Here is a 20,267-nt window from a genome sequence, read left to right on the forward strand (position 1 = left end):
AAACTTTATACTTACGGATTCGTAATAAGCACAAAGAAGTCTTTAACAGCTTAAAAATTTGCCGCATCAAAATCAGTGTTTCCCTGTGTTATTGGAGGCCTGTGTTATTATCAGACTGCGCATATTTGTGCAAAAAAGAGGCCTAAATATATGTGGGGTACATAACTATAAAAAAAAACAAGTAAGAAAGTCTAAGTTCGGGCGGAGCCGAATGTTAAATACCCGGCGCAAGTATTAAATATATGTTTTCCACCCTTTCGAAAGCTACCGCTACATGCTAAGCCGGGGTGTATAAATTTTAAGCCAATTAGCGTCCTTAAATTTCGAAATATTGAAATTTCAAGCATTTCTGAAATTCACCGTTATATGAAAAGCGGCCGTAATTTTAGTCCGATTTCAACAATTTTCAACGGTTTGCCTTTGTGTGGCAAATTGCTAGAACGGTTAGCGAGATAGATATATGTGATCATAAGTGGGCGGTGCCACGACCATTTTCCCAAATTTTACCATAAACGTATTTTTTGGTAAAGAATTGTTGCAAGTATAAATTTTGAATAAATTAGCTTTATAATTTCCTGATTTATCGAAGATTTTTTTCTTCTCTAAATTACCGTTATATGGGATGTGGGCGTGGTTATTGTCCGATTTTAAAAATTTTCGGCCATTTCGTCAAGGCCAAGTTTGTGCCAAGTTTGGAAGAAATTGGTGCAGCGGTTACCAAGATATACACATGTAACCATAAGTGGGCGTGGCTACGCCGATTTCCAAAAATTATTAATATTCTTATTTTTTGTCTAAAACTCATTGTAAATATCAATTTTGAGTGAATTATCTTCAGTAGTTACTAAAATTTCGCAGTTTCAGAAAATTACCGTTATATGGGAGGTAGGCGTGGTTATTGTCCGATTTCACCCATTTTCAATACCATCCGTCCTACGCCCAAAAGAAGTGCACGTACCAATTTTCGTTAAGATATCTCAATTTTTACTCGAGTTATCGTATGCACAGACGGACGGACGGACGGACAGACAGTCACCGCTTAATCGATTTCTCTTTTCACCCTGATCATTTATGTATACATTTGTCTATATCTATCTCGATTCGTTTTGCCTGTTACAAACAACCGTTATGTGAACAAAGTTATAATACCCTTGTGCGCAAGTGCGCTCGGGTATAATGAATACAAATTTATTTATTTTGTTTATAGTCTAATTAAATATTATTATTAATTTCCCTTTGGCAAGGATCATATTTTCTTAATTGTCTATAGAACTATTCAGGTACAGTTATTGCGTTTTGATATCGAACTCCTAAATTCATCTCCTATTATATGAATTAACTGTATTATGTAAGATTACAAGCCTGTAAAATATTATCCTTTTATTTGAAACGCAAGAGTCCGCGCATCGACCACCAAGTGTAACAAAGCACACTGGTCAGATAATACGAATCCTTGCTACGAATTCAAGGTTTAGGAAAAGAGTTTGGTTTTATAACAGAAAATTAAACCAGAAACCCAGATCATATAAACGAGCAACTATTGTGACAGTCCTGTAGTTTAGGGTTGCTCTTAAATTTACCTTTCTTCAACAAACACATATGTATATTATTCTATTGATTATTTCGCTGGTCTACAGACGAAAGCAGGCAAGAACATTATTCTTATTTCTAGAGCAGGGGTTACCAAACTTTTTTCGCCGCGGCACATTTGTTGTGCTAAAAAAAATTCGCGGTACCCCTACTCTTCAAATGTCTACGAAAACAAGAAAACACAATCCAAACTTTATGCCTTTTATGCCCTTTAGCTTTAATGTGAGCACTGAAATTGTTTTGATGATTTCATTATTTCCTTTCAGTTTATTTGGAGCTTTGAAAATTTTACCCTGAAATCATTTGCATTGATTGCTTGATTGAGATCTCCATCACCAGTGAGTATCACATGATCAATCAAATGACTATCACTGTTCTAGTAGGGATGTTTTCATGTGTGTACATACATATGTTTGAATGGTTGTATGTATATATATTTTTATGTATGTACACATGCTTGTGTATGTACAAATGTTTGTGTAGATGTATATATGCACATATGTAGTACAAACGAAAACAAATCTAATAAGCTGCTCGTTGATATAAATGTGAACTGTACTGATTGTCAAAAATTATGTGTTTGTTGTACATTTGTTCATGGTTGTCATTGTGCGTTTAATTTTCTAGAGTAGTTTTGTGCTCTCGGCTATCTCCTTGTATTAACTCGTCCTTGGTTGGTATACTCTGATAAACATATGTGAGGATGATAGCAAGGCCAGCTTATATAAGGGACATTTTCGCCCGATGTTTCTTAAAGAAAGCCATAAACGTAGCGACTGTTGGTTCAACTTGGTGTTGTTTTGCTCTAGATTGCACCGTTTGTGGGCCTGTTGAATGAATTTATGTCTTGGTTGTATGAAAGATCAAAACATTTTGATTTTCTGGCAAGTTGTACAACTTATCGCTACATTAATGGCCACGTTGTACAAACTCATTTAATTTGCGTTTATTTTGTACGCTAAATAACCGAAAATGGATAACTCAGCCAAAATAGGTACGTGCTTTCGTTCAATTTTATAAATGTAAGCCGAAACTATGAAATTGTAAAAATGAGATTTTACAATGAGACTGCTCGCAAAATTGCAATGTTTGTGGGCAAAACGTCCAACTTGATTGCGGATTGATTTGAACCAACGTTTTCGGCTTGCATTATGTCAAAAGGATGTGTTTGTTGTAATTCATTCTGTCATTTACTACCATTATGCGTAGGCCAATTCATGAAATCATTTCATGCGTTTGAGTAGAAACTGAATGAATGAACACCATTTCATGATTTCAATTAACGCGAAATAGAGTTTATGCACTTAGTTTTTACTCAGATCGATGAAATGATTTCGTGAATTGGACTACGCATACATGTGATACTTATGCTTTTAATTTATAAGGTAATTTTATGTTTTTATACTCTTGCTACCACATGAAAATATGAATTCGTGATAAGAATATATGAATTTGCCTAGGAAGATAGAAAGCGAGTAAGAATAAATGCCGAACAAAAGAATTTGTCTTCTTTCAACTTAAATAAATGCATTTTGCAAACGAAAGTGCGTACGTTACTTAGTGGCTTGGTAATGGCGAATTTGTAAGGATCTATTGATTGCATTATAAGCATTTTCATTTATTTGTTAAACATACAATTACTTCCATTACAACCCGGTACCGGAAAATGAATAAATAAATTATATGTATATCAGAAAATTAATATTATGAAATGAAATTATTGTTTGATTTCTAACCAAACCTATGTATGTAACTCAATCGCCTAATGGTTTGCCGAACCGTAAACATATGTTTACACACCCAATTTCGTGAGTAGGGACCTGGTACTCACACCTTTTTTAAGAAGTTTCACTTCTATCATGTGTACGGTGTTACACACGCATTTTTTTAAGGAAAGGTGTTACTTCAAAGGTAAATGAATCATGAGTAGATTAACGATAATCTTAAGTTTTTATATGGGAATTGAAGTCGGTTTTGTTTTTTGTTTAAAAATTACTTGTTTATGTAAGCATTTGTTGAAAATGCAGTCTCACATAGAAATGTAAAAGTAAAAGTCACTAGTATTTATAACGCAATCTTGCCAACAGCAGTGTTTTCTGCATACTCTTCCATCCAGAACTTTCTTGGCCCCCTTCGTAGTATTTAATATTCAAAGTGCTGTCTTCACTGATGTCCGGAAGATTTTCAAAAGCTTAATTTGTCATCTCAGTAGGTTTACTGTTGGGGTCACATGAAAACGGGTTTGTTATCCAGCTGTAGACATCCTCAGAGTCAATGTTGGGACAATATTCGACAAGGGTTTTTTCTAAACCTTTCAAGTTAACGCTGGTTATGCGCGTTAACGCTAAGAAAATAACTCTTACAACCAATTTTACGAAAGCAATTTAAGTGAAAAATGTTTTTAATTTTTTGAATTTTATATGGAAATTTACAAAAAATTAAATATCATTTTCCATTTAAATTGCGGGTGAAACCGGCTGCCATCAATTTTCTTAGCGTTAGCTTCGAATTAACAGTCGTTTTTCTGATTTCATTTGTTTATTTATGGGGTTTTCATGCAAATTGCTAGAAATTCTAAAATATACATGTCACCAATCACAGTGCTCTTGAAAAAGCGGCAGGCGTTATTAAAATGTATGGAAGAAATTTCAATGAGGAATTATCCCGTATGGTCTCCAGATTCTATATCTTCAAACCCCGAAATCGTACCTGATCCTGTTTTCAAGATATATATACATATATATGTATGTATATATGCATGTACAATAGGGTGCCCATCGAAATTGTCTTTTTTTTTTTGAAATTTCAAGACCCTACCCCTAATTTTATTCGTTCTTCTGAGAAATATTATTGCCTATTATGGGGTATAATCCTTGCGCTGGGTATGCAGTTACAGTTGCATGGGTATACTCAATCCCGACCCTTGCCTCCTCGTTCGCGCACTCTGGGCAACGTGAGCAACCCATATGCGAGATGCAGTAACCAATCCGAGTGGCGCCTTGGGTCACGGCAGAAAGAGAGGGAGCTTCGGTGGGGCCACTCCGACTTATTCGGTTTAAGGGCTCACTGAAGTCTGCAGCGTCTGTACACCAGTAGGTGCGGCTGAAAGCGGGTGTCTCTTTGAAGCAAGCGGCTCGCTATGTAAACGTGTATTTGGTTGCGAAACCACCCCCGTCCCAGCAATGGGTTGTGCGCTGGGCTTGGGACCCGCCACGTAAAAACCACTTCCAGTGAACAAGCAAGGCAAAGCCTCGGATGAGACCCGACCTTATGATGACGACCACGGCAACGTTTAAAGGACAACGATTTGAGGGCATGCACCTGGAATGTCCGGACCCTTAATGGGGAAGGTGCCTCTGCCCGGCTGGTTGATGTCCTCGTAAGGACAAAAGCTGACATCACCGCCATCCAAGAAATGCGTTGGACGGGGCAAGGCAAACAATATCTGGGGCCTTGCGATGTCTACTACAGCTGCCATGTAAAGGAGCGCAAATTCGGAGTTGGATTTGTGGTGGGAGAGAGACTCCGTCGCCGAGCATTGTCGTTCACCCCGGTGGACGAGCGTCTTGCCATAGTCCGCATCAAAGCGCGATTCTTCAACATCTCGTTCATCTGCGCCCATGCCCCGACGCAAGAGAATGATGAGGCATCCAAGGATCTCTTCTATGAGCGCTTGGAGCGCACGTACGAGCGCTGCCCCCGTCATGATATCAAAATCGTGCTTGGCGACTTCAATGCCAGGGTGGGCAAGGAAGGGATCTTTGGAACCACCGTCGGAAAATTCAGCCTCCACGACGAAACGTCCGACAACGGATTGAGGCTGATCGACTTCGCCGGGGCCCGAAACATGGTAGTATGCAGTACTAGGTTCAAGCATAAAAAGATCCATCAAGCTACCTGGCTGTCTCCGGATCGAAAAACGAGAAACCAAATCGATCATGTTGTGATAGACGGAAGGCACGCTTCCAGTGTTTTAGACGTACGCACACTCCGAGGCCCAAACATCGACTCGGACCACTATCTTGTGTAAGCCAAGACCCACATCCGCCTCTGTGCAGCAAAACTCGTGCGCCCAAATATGCAAGGAAAGCTTAACGTCGAAAAGCTGCAATCACAACAGACAGCCAGCGCTTTCGCTACTCGACTCTCACACCTGCTCTCAGAGAGCACTCTTCAACAAACCGACATATGCGAGCAGTGGAACCACATTTCCCGCTCATTAAGTACCGCCGGCGAAGAAGTAGTCGGATTTCAGCGAGCCCGAAAGAACAACTGGTACGATGAGGAGTGTCAGGAAGCTGCAGAGAAAAAAGATGCCGCCTACAGGGCCACGCTGCGATCGGGCGCAACGCGCGCTATGTGGGACCGCTATAGGGATCTGAAGAGGGAAGCGAGACGTATTTGCCGCAATAAGAAGGGAGAGGCCGAAATACGTGAGCGCGAAGAACTTGAAATGCTGGCCGGCAGGAATAATGCCCGAAAATTTAACCAGAGAGTTACGCGACTTACGGAAGGTTTCAAGAGCGGGGAGTACTCCTGTATGAACAATAATGGCGACCTAGTAACTGATGTTCAAGGCGTACTTAAATTATGAAGGGAACACTTTTCCGCCCTACTAAATGGTAGCAGCACGGAAAGTTGCGGAGAAGAAGAACCCGAGCCCGCAGTCGATGATGACGGAGTCGACGTTCCACCGCCTGACTATGACGAGGTACGTATAGCAATAACGCGGCTGAAAAACAACAAAGCCGCTGGAGCTGACAGCCTGCCAGCTGAGCTATTCAAGTACGGCGGCGAGGAGTTGATAAGATGCATGCATCAACTGTTGGGCAGATTATGGCCAGATGAACGCATTCCCGACGACTGGAATTTAAGTGTGCTCTGCCCAATCCACAAGAAAGGTGACCCCGCCATTCGCGCCAACTACCGCGGGATCAGCCTTCTAAGCATAGGTTACAAGGTCTTATCGAGCGTATTGTGTGAAAGACTGAAGCCCACCGCCAATGAACTGACTGGGTCTTATCAGTGTGGCTTTAGACCTGGAAAATCAACCATAGACCCGGTATTCACAATACGCCAAATCTTGGAAAAGACCCGCGAGAAAAGGATCGACACTCACCACCTATTTGTCGACTTTAAAGCCGCTTTTGGCAGCACTAAAAGGAGTTGCCTATACGCCGCTATGTCTGAATTTGGCATCCCCTCAAAACTCATACGGCTGTGTAAAATGACGTTGAGCAATACCACCAGCTCCGTCAGAATTGGAAAAGACCTCTCCGAGCCGTTCGCCACAAAACGGGGTTTCAGACAGGGCGACTCCCTTTCATGTGACTTCTTTAATCTGATGTTGGAGAAGATAATAAGAGCTGCAGAACTGAACCGCTCAGGAACAATTTACTACAAGAGCGTGCAATTGCTGGCTTATGCCGATGACATCGACATCATCGGTAACAAAAACCGCGAAGTCTGTTCTGCCTTTTCCAAGTTGGATAGGGAAGCAAAGCGAATGGGTCTGGTGGTAAACGAGGACAAGACGAAGTATCTCCTGTCATCAAACAAACAGTCAGCACATTCGCGCCTTGTCACCCACGTCACTGTTGACCGTTACAATTTCGAGAAAGANAACTCGGAACCCGCTGGCGGTAGCAGAGGAAGAGGGAGGCCCCCACTGCGATGGAAAGATCAAGTGGAGAAGGACTTGGCTTCACTTGGCGTTTCCAATTGGCACAGAGGAGAAACGACTGGCGTGCTTTGCTGAACTCCGCTTGGCGGTTACAGCGCCAAAAAAGAAGAAGGAGAATATTATTGCCTATTTTTATAGTTTTTTTGGAGGCCATTTAGAGGTCGCGACCTGTCGATTTAGGTCAGAAAATATGATTTTGTAGATTTATGTGATTTTGAATGACTATTTCTAATTCGATTTCAAAGATGGAATATGATCTGAGAAGAGGATATATAGGGCTTTAAAATGGTATATAACAGTCTATTGTCAGACTTGGATTGTTGGCATTTTTCATTGGGAAAACAAAAAAAAAATTTCATATTTTTTTTATTTTGACATCACTTATTACCACAAATTCAAAATATATAGTACTATCTAAAATTAAATCTATTTTCAAATAAACTGATATCTCATTTATCGTATTCGCTTAAAAACTGGCGAAGTTAGGCAACTTTTCTTAAATACGACCTTGAATTTATATTCTTTATGCACCGGACTCTCAGATTTTTCATAAAATTTTTCCCCCATTTTCCTAAAATTAAGTTTTTTGATAAAGATGTATTCCTGGGCTACACTGCTCAAAAAATCTGAAAGTCGGTACATAAAGAATATAAATTCAAGGCCATGAAATGATAGTTTGATATACTTGTGTCTACGCATATTATGTAAAAGGAGACTTTTATGATCACAACAGGTACTTTTGTAAAAATAAATTTATTTTACTAAAATATTTTTGTCTGTAATATGATGGAATTCCATTATTGCGTTATTATAATCATTTTGAGTCAATAACCCTATTAAGTTTGCATTACAGGGTACTATTTTATATATATATATGGCAAATTTTAAAGTTAGGGGAGGGGTGGGGGCGGCTCGAGCACCCTCCTGCCACTACCTGGCTACGCCCATGTATAAACATGTGAGTACTGTTTCTAATAGCTTGGGGGGTACTGTAAAGATCAATAAATTCTATTATATAGCCCGCAATTCATTTTAAAATGTACCTTTATTTGGATACCACTTTTCTGCAATCCGGCCACAATTGAAGCTACTCGTAATAACGCTACTTCAGAAAGAAGTTCTTCAACCCTGGCCGGTGATGACTTTTATAAAATAACTAGCAGACCCAGCGAACTAGTTTCTAGGTTACATATATAGAAAATCTGGTTTAAAAGCTAAACCGAAATAGAAAATTTTGCGCACAGCGAAATGTGGTGTTGGTTCAAACTCAACATATGAAAGTACATTAACATGCGTGGCTGTAGCTGAGTGTGCAAAGCTGCTTGATACAATTGGTTGCTACTAAGGCTGTCCGGGTTCAATCCTCATCAGACGGAGCATGAAATTTTATTTTTATTTTTTATTATTAATTATGAAAATGTTTGGGTTTAAAATTTAAACCGAACTGTTTAAATTCTAAACCCAACATATGTGCCCTCTTTTTTTAAATTTAAAAGGTATGTATTTGAAACTGAACTTATGTAGTTTGGTCATATATGTAGTCCAAAAAGTTTAAAATTAAAACCGAAATTTTTAACCGTGTATTGAAACATTTTGGTCCAACATTTTCATTGACGCATTTGTCCTAATATTACGGTTTGGTGGTTGTCAGAAGGCATATTTTCCGTCTTAAATAACTTAGCAAAACTGTACATGCATACAAAGATACGTATTAGTTTCAGTGCGTTTGAAAGGCGCCACGTCCCCTTTTCAAATGGGATGATTTCATATATCTCTATACCATTGTCGAGTAATTTACCATGGGAGGTGCCACGTCCCTTTTTCCAATAGCCCCAACTTTTCTTCATGACCAGTCGCGTTGTATATATCTTGTACATACCAAGTTCCAGTACTCTTCCATGAACACATTCAGAGATATGCAGTATGAAAAATTCGATGTGTATGGGAATTGCCACGCCTCCTTTTCCGATAACCACAATTTATCTCCATGAGTATGCTTTCATATATCTCCATACCAAGTTCGAGACCTCTTCCATGAACATTTTCCGGGATATGCAGTATGAAAAATTCGGTTTGTATGGGAGGTGCCACGTAACTTTTTCCAATAACCGCAATTTTTATCCATAAATATGCAAATATTTTCATATATCTCCATACCATATTCGAGTAGTCTACCATGAACACTTCCAGAGATGTGCAATATGAAAAATNGGGGGCGGCTCGAGCACCCTCCTGCCACTACCTGGCTACGCCCATGTATAAACATGTGAGTACTGTTTCTAATAGCTTGGGGGGTACTGTAAAGATCAATAAATTCTATTATATAGCCCGCAATTCATTTTAAAATGTACCTTTATTTGGATACCACTTTTCTGCAATCCGGCCACAATTGAAGCTACTCGTAATAACGCTACTTCAGAAAGAAGTTCTTCAACCCTGGCCGGTGATGACTTTTATAAAATAACTAGCAGACCCAGCGAACTAGTTTCTAGGTTACATATATAGAAAATCTGGTTTAAAAGCTAAACCGAAATAGAAAATTTTGCGCACAGCGAAATGTGGTGTTGGTTCAAACTCAACATATGAAAGTACATTAACATGCGTGGCTGTAGCTGAGTGTGCAAAGCTGCTTGATACAATTGGTTGCTACTAAGGCTGTCCGGGTTCAATCCTCATCAGACGGAGCATGAAATTTTATTTTTATTTTTTATTATTAATTATGAAAATGTTTGGGTTTAAAATTTAAACCGAACTGTTTAAATTCTAAACCCAACATATGTGCCCTCTTTTTTTAAATTTAAAAGGTATGTATTTGAAACTGAACTTATGTAGTTTGGTCATATATGTAGTCCAAAAAGTTTAAAATTAAAACCGAAATTTTTAACCGTGTATTGAAACATTTTGGTCCAACATTTTCATTGACGCATTTGTCCTAATATTACGGTTTGGTGGTTGTCAGAAGGCATATTTTCCGTCTTAAATAACTTAGCAAAACTGTACATGCATACAAAGATACGTATTAGTTTCAGTGCGTTTGAAAGGCGCCACGTCCCCTTTTCAAATGGGATGATTTCATATATCTCTATACCATTGTCGAGTAATTTACCATGGGAGGTGCCACGTCCCTTTTTCCAATAGCCCCAACTTTTCTTCATGACCAGTCGCGTTGTATATATCTTGTACATACCAAGTTCCAGTACTCTTCCATGAACACATTCAGAGATATGCAGTATGAAAAATTCGATGTGTATGGGAATTGCCACGCCTCCTTTTCCGATAACCACAATTTATCTCCATGAGTATGCTTTCATATATCTCCATACCAAGTTCGAGACCTCTTCCATGAACATTTTCCGGGATATGCAGTATGAAAAATTCGGTTTGTATGGGAGGTGCCACGTAACTTTTTCCAATAACCGCAATTTTTATCCATAAATATGCAAATATTTTCATATATCTCCATACCATATTCGAGTAGTCTACCATGAACACTTCCAGAGATGTGCAATATGAAAAATTCGTTTTGAATGGGAGGTGCCACGCCGCCTGCACCTAGCGGTATGAAATATATATATAACACAAAAAATTTCATATAGATCGGTAGAGCCGTTTAGGAAGAGTTCGATTTTTATATGTATATTAGATAAGCTTCTCACAAGCATAGCAAAAATGTCGATGAAAACAAAATATTTTTTCTCGGGTTCACAACTATCCTATCTTTTAAGTTGGAACCAACAATACACACGCACAAAATTTCATTGAAATTGGTTAAGCGGTGTCGGAGATTAGAGGAAACGAACACAGTGACACGGGATATCTATATATATAAAAATAAGTTACATTTCCTTGGTAATCTTATAACTCAAGAACCGCCGAACCGATTCCCACGGTTTTGCATTCGTTGGAAAGGGCTCGGGCTCCGTGAGGTTTGTAGCAAAGAAAATTTTTCTCGAGATATAGACCAAAACGTGGACCTGGGTAACCTTGGGTGTATTTGTTCAATATGGGTATCAAATGAAAGCTGTTCATGAATGCTTTAAGATTGAGCACTTTTCATATAGCTGGGTGACTAGGGTCTCGAGATACAGACCAAAACGTGGACCCGGGTAACCTTAGGATGTATTTGTTTAATATGGGTATCAAATTCAAGCTGTTCATGAATTCTTTAANTTCCGTCTTAAATAACTTAGCAAAACTGTACATGCATACAAAGATACGTATTAGTTTCAGTGCGTTTGAAAGGCGCCACGTCCCCTTTTCAAATGGGATGATTTCATATATCTCTATACCATTGTCGANAATACACGTTTGAGGAAAGGGTGCGATAGTAGACTCCAGTTATAAGATTATAAATTAAATTTCCAAGAGAAAGTCGGTTCTTTACATATTTTCTAATTACCTTCGAAAATATATTAACTCAAAAAAAAAATTAAAAATGCTTCATAGATCGATTTTTTTTAAATCTAACTTCATAAAGTTCTTTAAAAATATTTTGTAAATGAGGCCATAAGAGCTTAGGGGGAGAGTTACAACTCAAAAATACATTTAAGGCGCAGCGAAGCAAGCCGGGTAATTGCTAGTTTACATATATATTAAGATACCCTAATATAAGCACCAACCATAGCTACGTTTGCGTACCAAATTTCAACTTCATTTGACTTATGGTTTTGAAATTATAGCTGATAAAATTTTCCATAATTTTATATATAAGCACCTACCATTGATATATCTGCATACTAAATTTCAAGTTCNCCCTACTATAAGCACCTACCATAGATACGTTTGCGTACCAAATTTCAATTTCATTTGACTTATGGTTTTGAAATTATAGCTGATAAAATTTTCCATAATTTTATATATAAGCACCTACCATTGATATATCTGCATACTAAATTTCAAGTTCGTGGGACTTATAGTTCCGAAGTTAAAGCTGATAAAAAATGCCATGCCTATTGTATGTGCCAAATTGTATGTGTAAAAATTTCTACGCCTATGGGATGTGCCACGCCCCCTTTTACAAACCCCTTTATATATACTTTACTGTAAGCACCTACCATAGTTATGTCTGCATAACAAATTTCAAGTTCATATGACTTATAGTTTCGGATTTATAGCTGATAAAATACTCCGCGCCTATTGGATGTGCCACGCCCACTTCTACAAACCCATTTATTTATACGATACTATAAGCACCTACCATATATATGACTGTATACCAAATTTCAAGTTCATGTGACTTATGGTCCCGAAGTTCTGATTGATAACAAATTTCACGCCTATGGGATGTGCCACGCCCACTTTAACAAAGTCACTTATATATACTCTACTGTAAGCACCTACCATATATATGACTGCATACCAAATTTCAAGTTCATGTGACTTATAGTTTCGAAGTTATAACTGATAAAAAATTCCATGCCTATTGGATGTGCCATGCACTCTTTTCCAAACTCATTTATATATACCCTAATATAAGTACCTACCATTAAAATGGCTGCATACGAAATTTCAAGTTCAAGCGACTTATAGCTCCGGAGTTATAGCTAATAAAACATTCCAGGTCCATGGGACGTACAACTCCCACTTTTACAAACTCACTTATATATAGCCTACTATAAGCACCTACTATAGATACGTCTGCGTACCAAATTGCAATTTCACGTGACATATGATTACGAATTTTCCACGCCTATGGGATGTTCTACCCAGTTATATATGCCTTACTTAAAGCGCCTACCGTAGATATGCCTGCACACTAAATTTCAAGTTCTTGGGACTTATGGNCTACAAACTCATTTATTTATACCATACTATAAGCACCTACCATATATGTGACTGTATACCAAATTTCAAGTTCATGTGACTTATAGTTTCGACGTTATGGCTGATAAAAAATTTCACGCCTATGGGAGGTGCCACGCCCCCTTGTCGAATCCCAATTTTTTTACCCTATTATAGGCCCAGGTATCATGGCAATACTCTGTCCAAATTTCGTTCGATTCTGTCCGTCCGGTTAGGCTGCAACCTGGCACATACATACATACTTCCACAAATATATAGTAGATATCTATCCTTCTCTTAGCGTAAAATAATTTTTGAGAATACCCCGACCCCAGCGCCTCCTATCGTGTAATTTTCTTGTCCAAATATTCCTTTTCAATTGGCTAACTTATGTTCAAAATATGAGCCAAATCGGCAAGTAAATGCAATTTTTAGGAATATCCTGACCCCAGCGCCACCTAGCGACCAAAGNCCTATGGGATGTGCCATGCCCCCTTTTACAAACCCCTTTATATATACTTTACTGTAAGCACCTACCATAGTTATGTCTGCATACCAAATTTCAAGTTCATGTGGCTTATAGTTCCGGAGTTATAGCTGATAAAATATTCCTATGGGATGGTCCACGACCACTTTTACAACCTCATTCATATATACCGTACTATAAGCACCTACCATAGTTATGTCTGCATACCAAATTTCAAGTTCATGTGGCTTATAGTTCCGGAGTTATAGCTGATAAAATATTCCTATGGGATGGTCCACGACCACTTTTACAACCTCATTCATATATACCGTACTATAAGCACCTACCATATGTATGACTGAATAACCAATTTCATGTTCATATGACTTATTGTTTCGGATTTTTAGCTGATAAAATATTTCACGTCTATTGGATGTGCCACGCCCACTTCTACAAACTCATTTATTTATACCATACTATAAGCACCTACCATATATGTGACTGTATACCAAATTTCAAGTTCATGTGACTTATAGTTTCGACGTTATGGCTGATAAAAAATTTCACGCCTATGGGAGGTGCCACGCCCCCTTGTCGAATCCCAATTTTTTTACCCTATTATAGGCCCAGGTATCATGGCAATACTCTGTCCAAATTTCGTTCGATTCTGTCCGTCCGGTTAGGCTGCAACCTGGCACATACATACATACTTCCACAAATATATAGTAGATATCTATCCTTCTCTTAGCGTAAAATAATTTTTGAGAATACCCCGACCCCAGCGCCTCCTATCGTGTAATTTTCTTGTCCAAATATTCCTTTTCAATTGGCTAACTTATGTTCAAAATATGAGCCAAATCGGCAAGTAAATGCAATTTTTAGGAATATCCTGACCCCAGCGCCACCTAGCGACCAAAGTTTTGGTAGAAATATTTATTTTCATGGTACTGATATATGTTCCAAATATGAACCAAATTGGTCCAGCCGTTTAGTAGCTTAGTGACATTTAATGTACAGAAAACTTTTTGAAATTGTGAAATCGTAACGTCTCAGCATTCTTCATTTTTCGCCAACAACAACAAAAAAGTTCAAATTTTTTTAGGTCGTAAAACCTTCCACACAGAAGGTCCAAAAAAACACTTTTTACAGAATTGAAATCGGTTCAGCCGTTTGGTCAGGCATCGCGGTCATACGAAAAACATTTCATTTTGATACCTTTCATGAGCATGAAATGGTATTATAACTTTGGTCCGATGTTTGTAAGTACCAGAATAGAAGAGATAGACCAATTAAAATGTATACTTAAATGATCGGAACGCCGAGCTGAGTTGATTTATCCATGTCCGTCTGTCCGTCTGTCCGTCTGTCTGTCTGTCTGTCTGTCTGTCCGTCTGTTTGTATGCAATCTAGTCTCTCAGTTTTCGAGATATCCGGATGAAATTTGGTAGGTGGGTGTATTTTTATAGTGTATTAATCATTTGTCGGAACAGGAAGAATCGAAACACTATAACATATAGCTCCCATACAACTGATTGTTCAGATATGAGATTTTTCGTTATAACTTCTCCATTTACGCAGCTAGGAACATGAAATTTTGCAATACTTTCACCCATTATCAACAGAATACTTACAGCGAAAATTACAAAGATCGGGTCACTATAACCTATAGCTCTCATACAACTGATTGTTCAGATATAAGATTTTTCGTTATAACTCCTCCATTTAAGTAGCTAGGCACATGAAATTTGCACTGTTGTCACTCATTATCAAAAAAATACTTCCAGTGAAAATGGCGAAGATCGGGTCGCTATAACCTATATCCACCATAGACCTATGATTGTTCAGATATGAAATTTTGTTCCATAACTTCTTCATTTATGCAGCTAGGAACATCAAAATTAGCACCGTTTTCACTCATTATTAGCAGAATACTTACAGTGAAAATAACAAAGATCGGGTCACTATAACATATATCACCCATACAACTCTTCAGTTATGAGAATTTTCGTTATAATAATAATAATAATAATAATAATAAATTGGCGCTTACACATATGTTAGTGTTTGGCCGAGCTTCTCCTCCGACTTGTGGCGTGCGCCTTGATGTTGTCACACAAAGCGGAGGGACCTACAGTTTTACGTCGACTCCGAACGGCGATTGTATTTTTATGAGAAGCTTTTTTTCATGGCAGGAATATACTCGGAGGTTTGAAATTGCCTGCCGAGGGACGGACGCTGTTAAGAAAAAACCTTTTTTTATATTTTTGCGATGTTGATTTGGCCAGCGCTTGAACCCAGGTGCTGATGTGTGAAAGCGCGCACTGCTTACCACTACACCACAGCGGCCGACTCCTTTATATATTCACCTAGGAACATGAAATTTTGCAATACTTACAGGCATTAACAACAGAATATTTTCGCCCATTATCACAGAAAGTTTACAGTAAAATTAACAAAGATCGGGTCACTATAACCTGTTTATTGCCCCCATACAACTGGTTGTTCAGATATGGGGTTTTACTGTAAAACTCCTTTATTTGGACAGCTAAAACCGATAAATTTCGTAAGCTATTTTATAAATAATAATACAAAGTCTACTGAGAAAATCGTAAAAATTTATGCTGTATGAGCTTTATCTCTTATACCACTGATTGTTCAGATACCAGTCGTTGCGATATATCTCCTTGATGTAGATTGTGTTACCGGTCCACGTACCGATCACACAGCAGTGAAAATCATTTAGATTGGCGCTATATAAGGTATATCTTCCATACCTCTGATTGTTTAGATATGATTTTTTATATATGCATCTCCTCTATCTATGCCTGCTGCGAATATATACATTTTTTCAAATGCAGTAATCTGTTAAAGTAAAATTTTCAGATGCTCATGAAAGGTATGAAGCCTTCGGCATAGCCGAAGACAGCGCTGCTCTTACTTGTTATATATATAGATTCCATCCTTCAGTCGAAAAGCGTTGTAAGTACGAAATATGTATTAAAATACAATAATGTATCTTGTAATTTTTTAAAAGATGAAATAATTTTTATATTAGCAGTTGGATGCTTGTAGCTCATATATGTACATAGCTTGAACTTAGAGGGTTCACTCTAAGGTTAAACGTGTATTTTTAATTTAACCTTATTTGACAAGTTGACCCCAATCGCCCCTCCTCAACCAAAATTCTGCATCCGCCAATGATGTGAACGAAGTGGAATAGAGATAGAAAAATCAGTACAAAGCAGCACACATTTCCGAAAAATAAGAACATTTGCGTACTGAATTGGGAATTGAAAATTTTCAGTACAGCGAGTGAAAATTCAATATTGTCCTTCCCAAATCAGTACGTCTGGCAACCGTAGATATAGAGGTTTAGTTCAATATGCAGAAACTTTTTTTTTGTAAACCTGTGTAATTCGTAAAGTTTTCCTTAGTATTTTGTATAGTTTGAAACTTTGATTTATATGGTTTTGTTTATAGCATAAACAATATATTTGTACAAAAATAACGAAAAAATTATAGCTTGCAAAACATTGTGAATATTAAAAAAACAAGGGTGTACGCAGATATAATGGAATGAGTGTATGTGTTTGCATATGTATGCATACATACCTTCCGCAAAGTTTCCAGCTGTTTATGATTAAAATCAAGGTCCTGCAAAATAGATTCAAATCGTTTATAATTCTCTACATTTCCAATGGGATCATCGCGATGGTATTTTAGTTTAGTAGGTTGGGATTCTGCAGGTATTCGAAGACAACGATAGCCACGATCACTGTTTAAATGGTATTCTCTTAGTAAATTTTTACTATTCATAAAGTCGTAAAAATAGTAGAAGATATGGAAATTGTGTTGATTCCTGAGGAGATGACGGTCATGAATATGTCAATAAAATATATTAATCTTGCATAAAAGTTTCTTACATATCGGTTGTGGAAACTCGAAGCTTTTCCAGCATATACATATTGAAAACGGCTCCACTGAGTTTTCCTGTCTGCCCGAACGTTAGGAAGTACTGCAACACGCATCTTGTAGACTCATTGTTGATAGGTGTGCCAGCATTAACGAGCATTTGAATTGCATCGATTGAGTTTTCCACTCGTGTGGTAGCTCCACGATTGCCAGATCCAAGATAACATAAATGATTTATGAGTAAACGGACATTGGTTGATTTTCCGGAAAAGCTTTCTCCTGAAAACACGATATGCTGCGGTTCCTTATGATGAAGCATATCCTGGTAAGCAATATCAGCCACAGCAAATATGTGTGGAGAATTTTGTGAACGTGACTTAAATTTATATTTAATGTGAAACTGAAAACAAATGATAAAACGTACAATACACTGCAGCCTACATTTATATTCATTATTTTACCTCTTCATCGAAATCTAGTTGTAAATCATTAGAGTTTAGCGACAATAAAATGTCTCCGATAAAACTATAAGACCCGCCAAGTTCCATGCGGTTTCTAAGTGAGTCCGAAATGAGTTCTTCCGTTGGATTCTCGATAGCTGCTAAGTCTTCTGGATACATACGTTCTGGCTTTCCATCGAAGCGTTTTATATAACCACGATCAACGAATATTTCTGGTTCCTTATATATAGCTGGAGCGTCTCTACAGAAAACCAGCAGCTCACGAATATCTGCTTGTATCTAGATACGGTAACCGAAACAATATTTCAAGCGTTTTTATAAACTACATACTATGGATATGTAAGCATATTTACTATGAATACATAGTATAGTATATAACATACTTCTTCATCGTTGTCGAATAGTTCGTTCAAAAACGGATGTTCAATCATTTCAACCATCATTGGGCGATTTTCAACAGTTTTTTCCAAACACTCCGATATGAAATCATTAATTTGCTGAGACCAATTTGTTGGTCGTAATAAAGTAGGCGGAGGATTACGTACTATTTGGAACATAACGCGGGTGGGATGCATATCGGCAAAAGGCGGTTGGCCATCTGCTAGTTCAATTGTTGTTATACCAAGTGCCCATACATCGGCCCGTGAAGTAATTTCAGGTTCCTCTGGATTTTTAAAACCGTGCACAGAAAATAAATATACATATTTGTTTAATAAAAGTAAAAGATAATTACGAACTCTGCTATCTGCATTCACCCAACTTCACTTGAATTAGTCAATTTTTTTCAAAATCCGGGCCAATAGAGGCATCGAAGAAGCTTCGTTTCAATTAAGTTTTAAAAAATGATCAATTCTGAAAAAAGTTGGTGAAGAAGAAAACACCATGCATAGTTTATTTCTTATGAGGTTGTTTGTTAAACAACACGAAAAATCGGCTTGTATTTTTGATTCAATTGAAAAGGCACAGTAAGGGCCATTTTCTGAAGTAACCTTTAAATTTAAAGCTCACTTTATATCTAAAGGTTGGATTAAAAATAAAGCTATGTCTAATGTTAAGCATTTCTATTATCGGTTTTTGACGTATGTCTGTTTCTTGGTTGTAAATCAATTTAAAACCGACAATAAAATTATTTACTTTAGACACAATCATAAATTTTAATGTAGCCTTTAAATATAACGTGAGCTTTAAAGCTAAAGGTTACTTCAGAAAACGGCCCTAAGTGACGTCCTCCTTTTAAGTTGAAAAAAGATATTGAAGCTATAGTTAACAACTAACCAAATTTAAATTTTTTTATTTAAGTAAATATATGTACACACCAAGGCCTAACAAACAGGTAGTAGCATTAGACCAAAACCAATATTTACGAGTATTTTGTTGTTTCTTCTGGTATGTAAAGTGTCAAAAATAGTCTACTTTTTCGTTAAATACTATAGTGGCCATGTGACATATAAACAAAAATTAAAAATTGGTGCAAATTTCTTTCTTTGTGAATTTGTTTCGTTCCCGAAGCATTAATGTATGCGTTTCAGGGCCCAATAATTAGCGTTTACGCCCCTCAGTTAAGAAAACGTTCCAAAGGCACGTACAAATTCATTTTTCTAATTAAGAATTTTTCTAAAAAAAGTTAACAATATTTGGCAGTTATGAGACCAACTAATACGAACAAAATCAAATTAGCTGCTCCACTGATGGTGCTGATGATTCTATCTGTGTGTCAGATGAAAATAGAAAAATTTCTATTTCGTATGTACGTGCATCTGCTTTGTACAGAAACAAATCTAATTTGCCTTTACACGATATGTTGGCATTTCCATATGTAAAAAGTGGCATGTACACATGCAAATACATATCGTGTAAGAACAACTTTAGCGTTCATAATTTTAAAATTTATTACTCAATTTAGATAACATAGGTCTTATTTTATTTATGCAATGGAGGACCTACAATTTTATTTCGCCTCCGAAGGACAAATTGATTTTATGAGGAGCTTTTTCGAGGCAGAAATATGCTCGAAGAAATATGCTATGTTTGCCATAGCTTTCCTATGGGCGACCGCTGTTCGAAAAAAGTTGTTCTAATTTAGATGTTGCTGGGACCAGGGATCGAACCCACGTCCTATGGAGTGGTAGTGCGTGCCCCTAACCAATCAGCCACAGCGGCCGCCTACATACATAGATGATATTAAAATCAATGAGCTTCACGTGTGTAAAATGAAATTTGGGATTGACCAACTGAATCAACAAAAAAAAATGCTATTAATTGCGCGCACTTTTTATATCCACTTTCCTATTTTTTTTATTTCTGCAAGCTTGAATTATTTAATAGTCCTCTATGGCGTTGCAGTAAGGTCGCAATGAGGTAATAATGGCTTTAT

At 37.6% G+C, this 20,267-nt stretch overlaps 1 protein-coding gene across 1 annotated transcript in view; it reads right to left on the bottom strand.

The window, feature by feature from the left end:
* Window positions 1-18,553, bottom strand: part of LOC108364146 (probable myosin heavy chain ECU04_1000) — a 42,730-nt gene extending 24,177 nt beyond the window's left edge. Inside the window, exons 1-4 of the mRNA XM_017617722.1 lie at window positions 18,277-18,553; window positions 17,894-18,172; window positions 17,444-17,832; window positions 17,133-17,379 (exon numbers count right to left, since the gene is read on the bottom strand). Coding sequence (XP_017473211.1) covers window positions 17,133-17,379; window positions 17,444-17,832; window positions 17,894-18,172; window positions 18,277-18,468 — 1,107 coding nt within the window. The 5' untranslated portion in view covers window positions 18,469-18,553. The remainder of the gene's footprint in view (window positions 1-17,132; window positions 17,380-17,443; window positions 17,833-17,893; window positions 18,173-18,276) is intronic.
* Between the last annotated feature and the right edge of the window lie 1,714 nt (window positions 18,554-20,267).

This window comes from Rhagoletis zephyria, unplaced genomic scaffold (genome assembly GCF_001687245.7).
Source record: "Rhagoletis zephyria isolate East Lansing unplaced genomic scaffold, Rhagoletis_zephyria_1.1 Rzeph_scaffold_01476, whole genome shotgun sequence".
NCBI classification, from domain to species: domain Eukaryota; kingdom Metazoa; phylum Arthropoda; class Insecta; order Diptera; family Tephritidae; genus Rhagoletis; species Rhagoletis zephyria.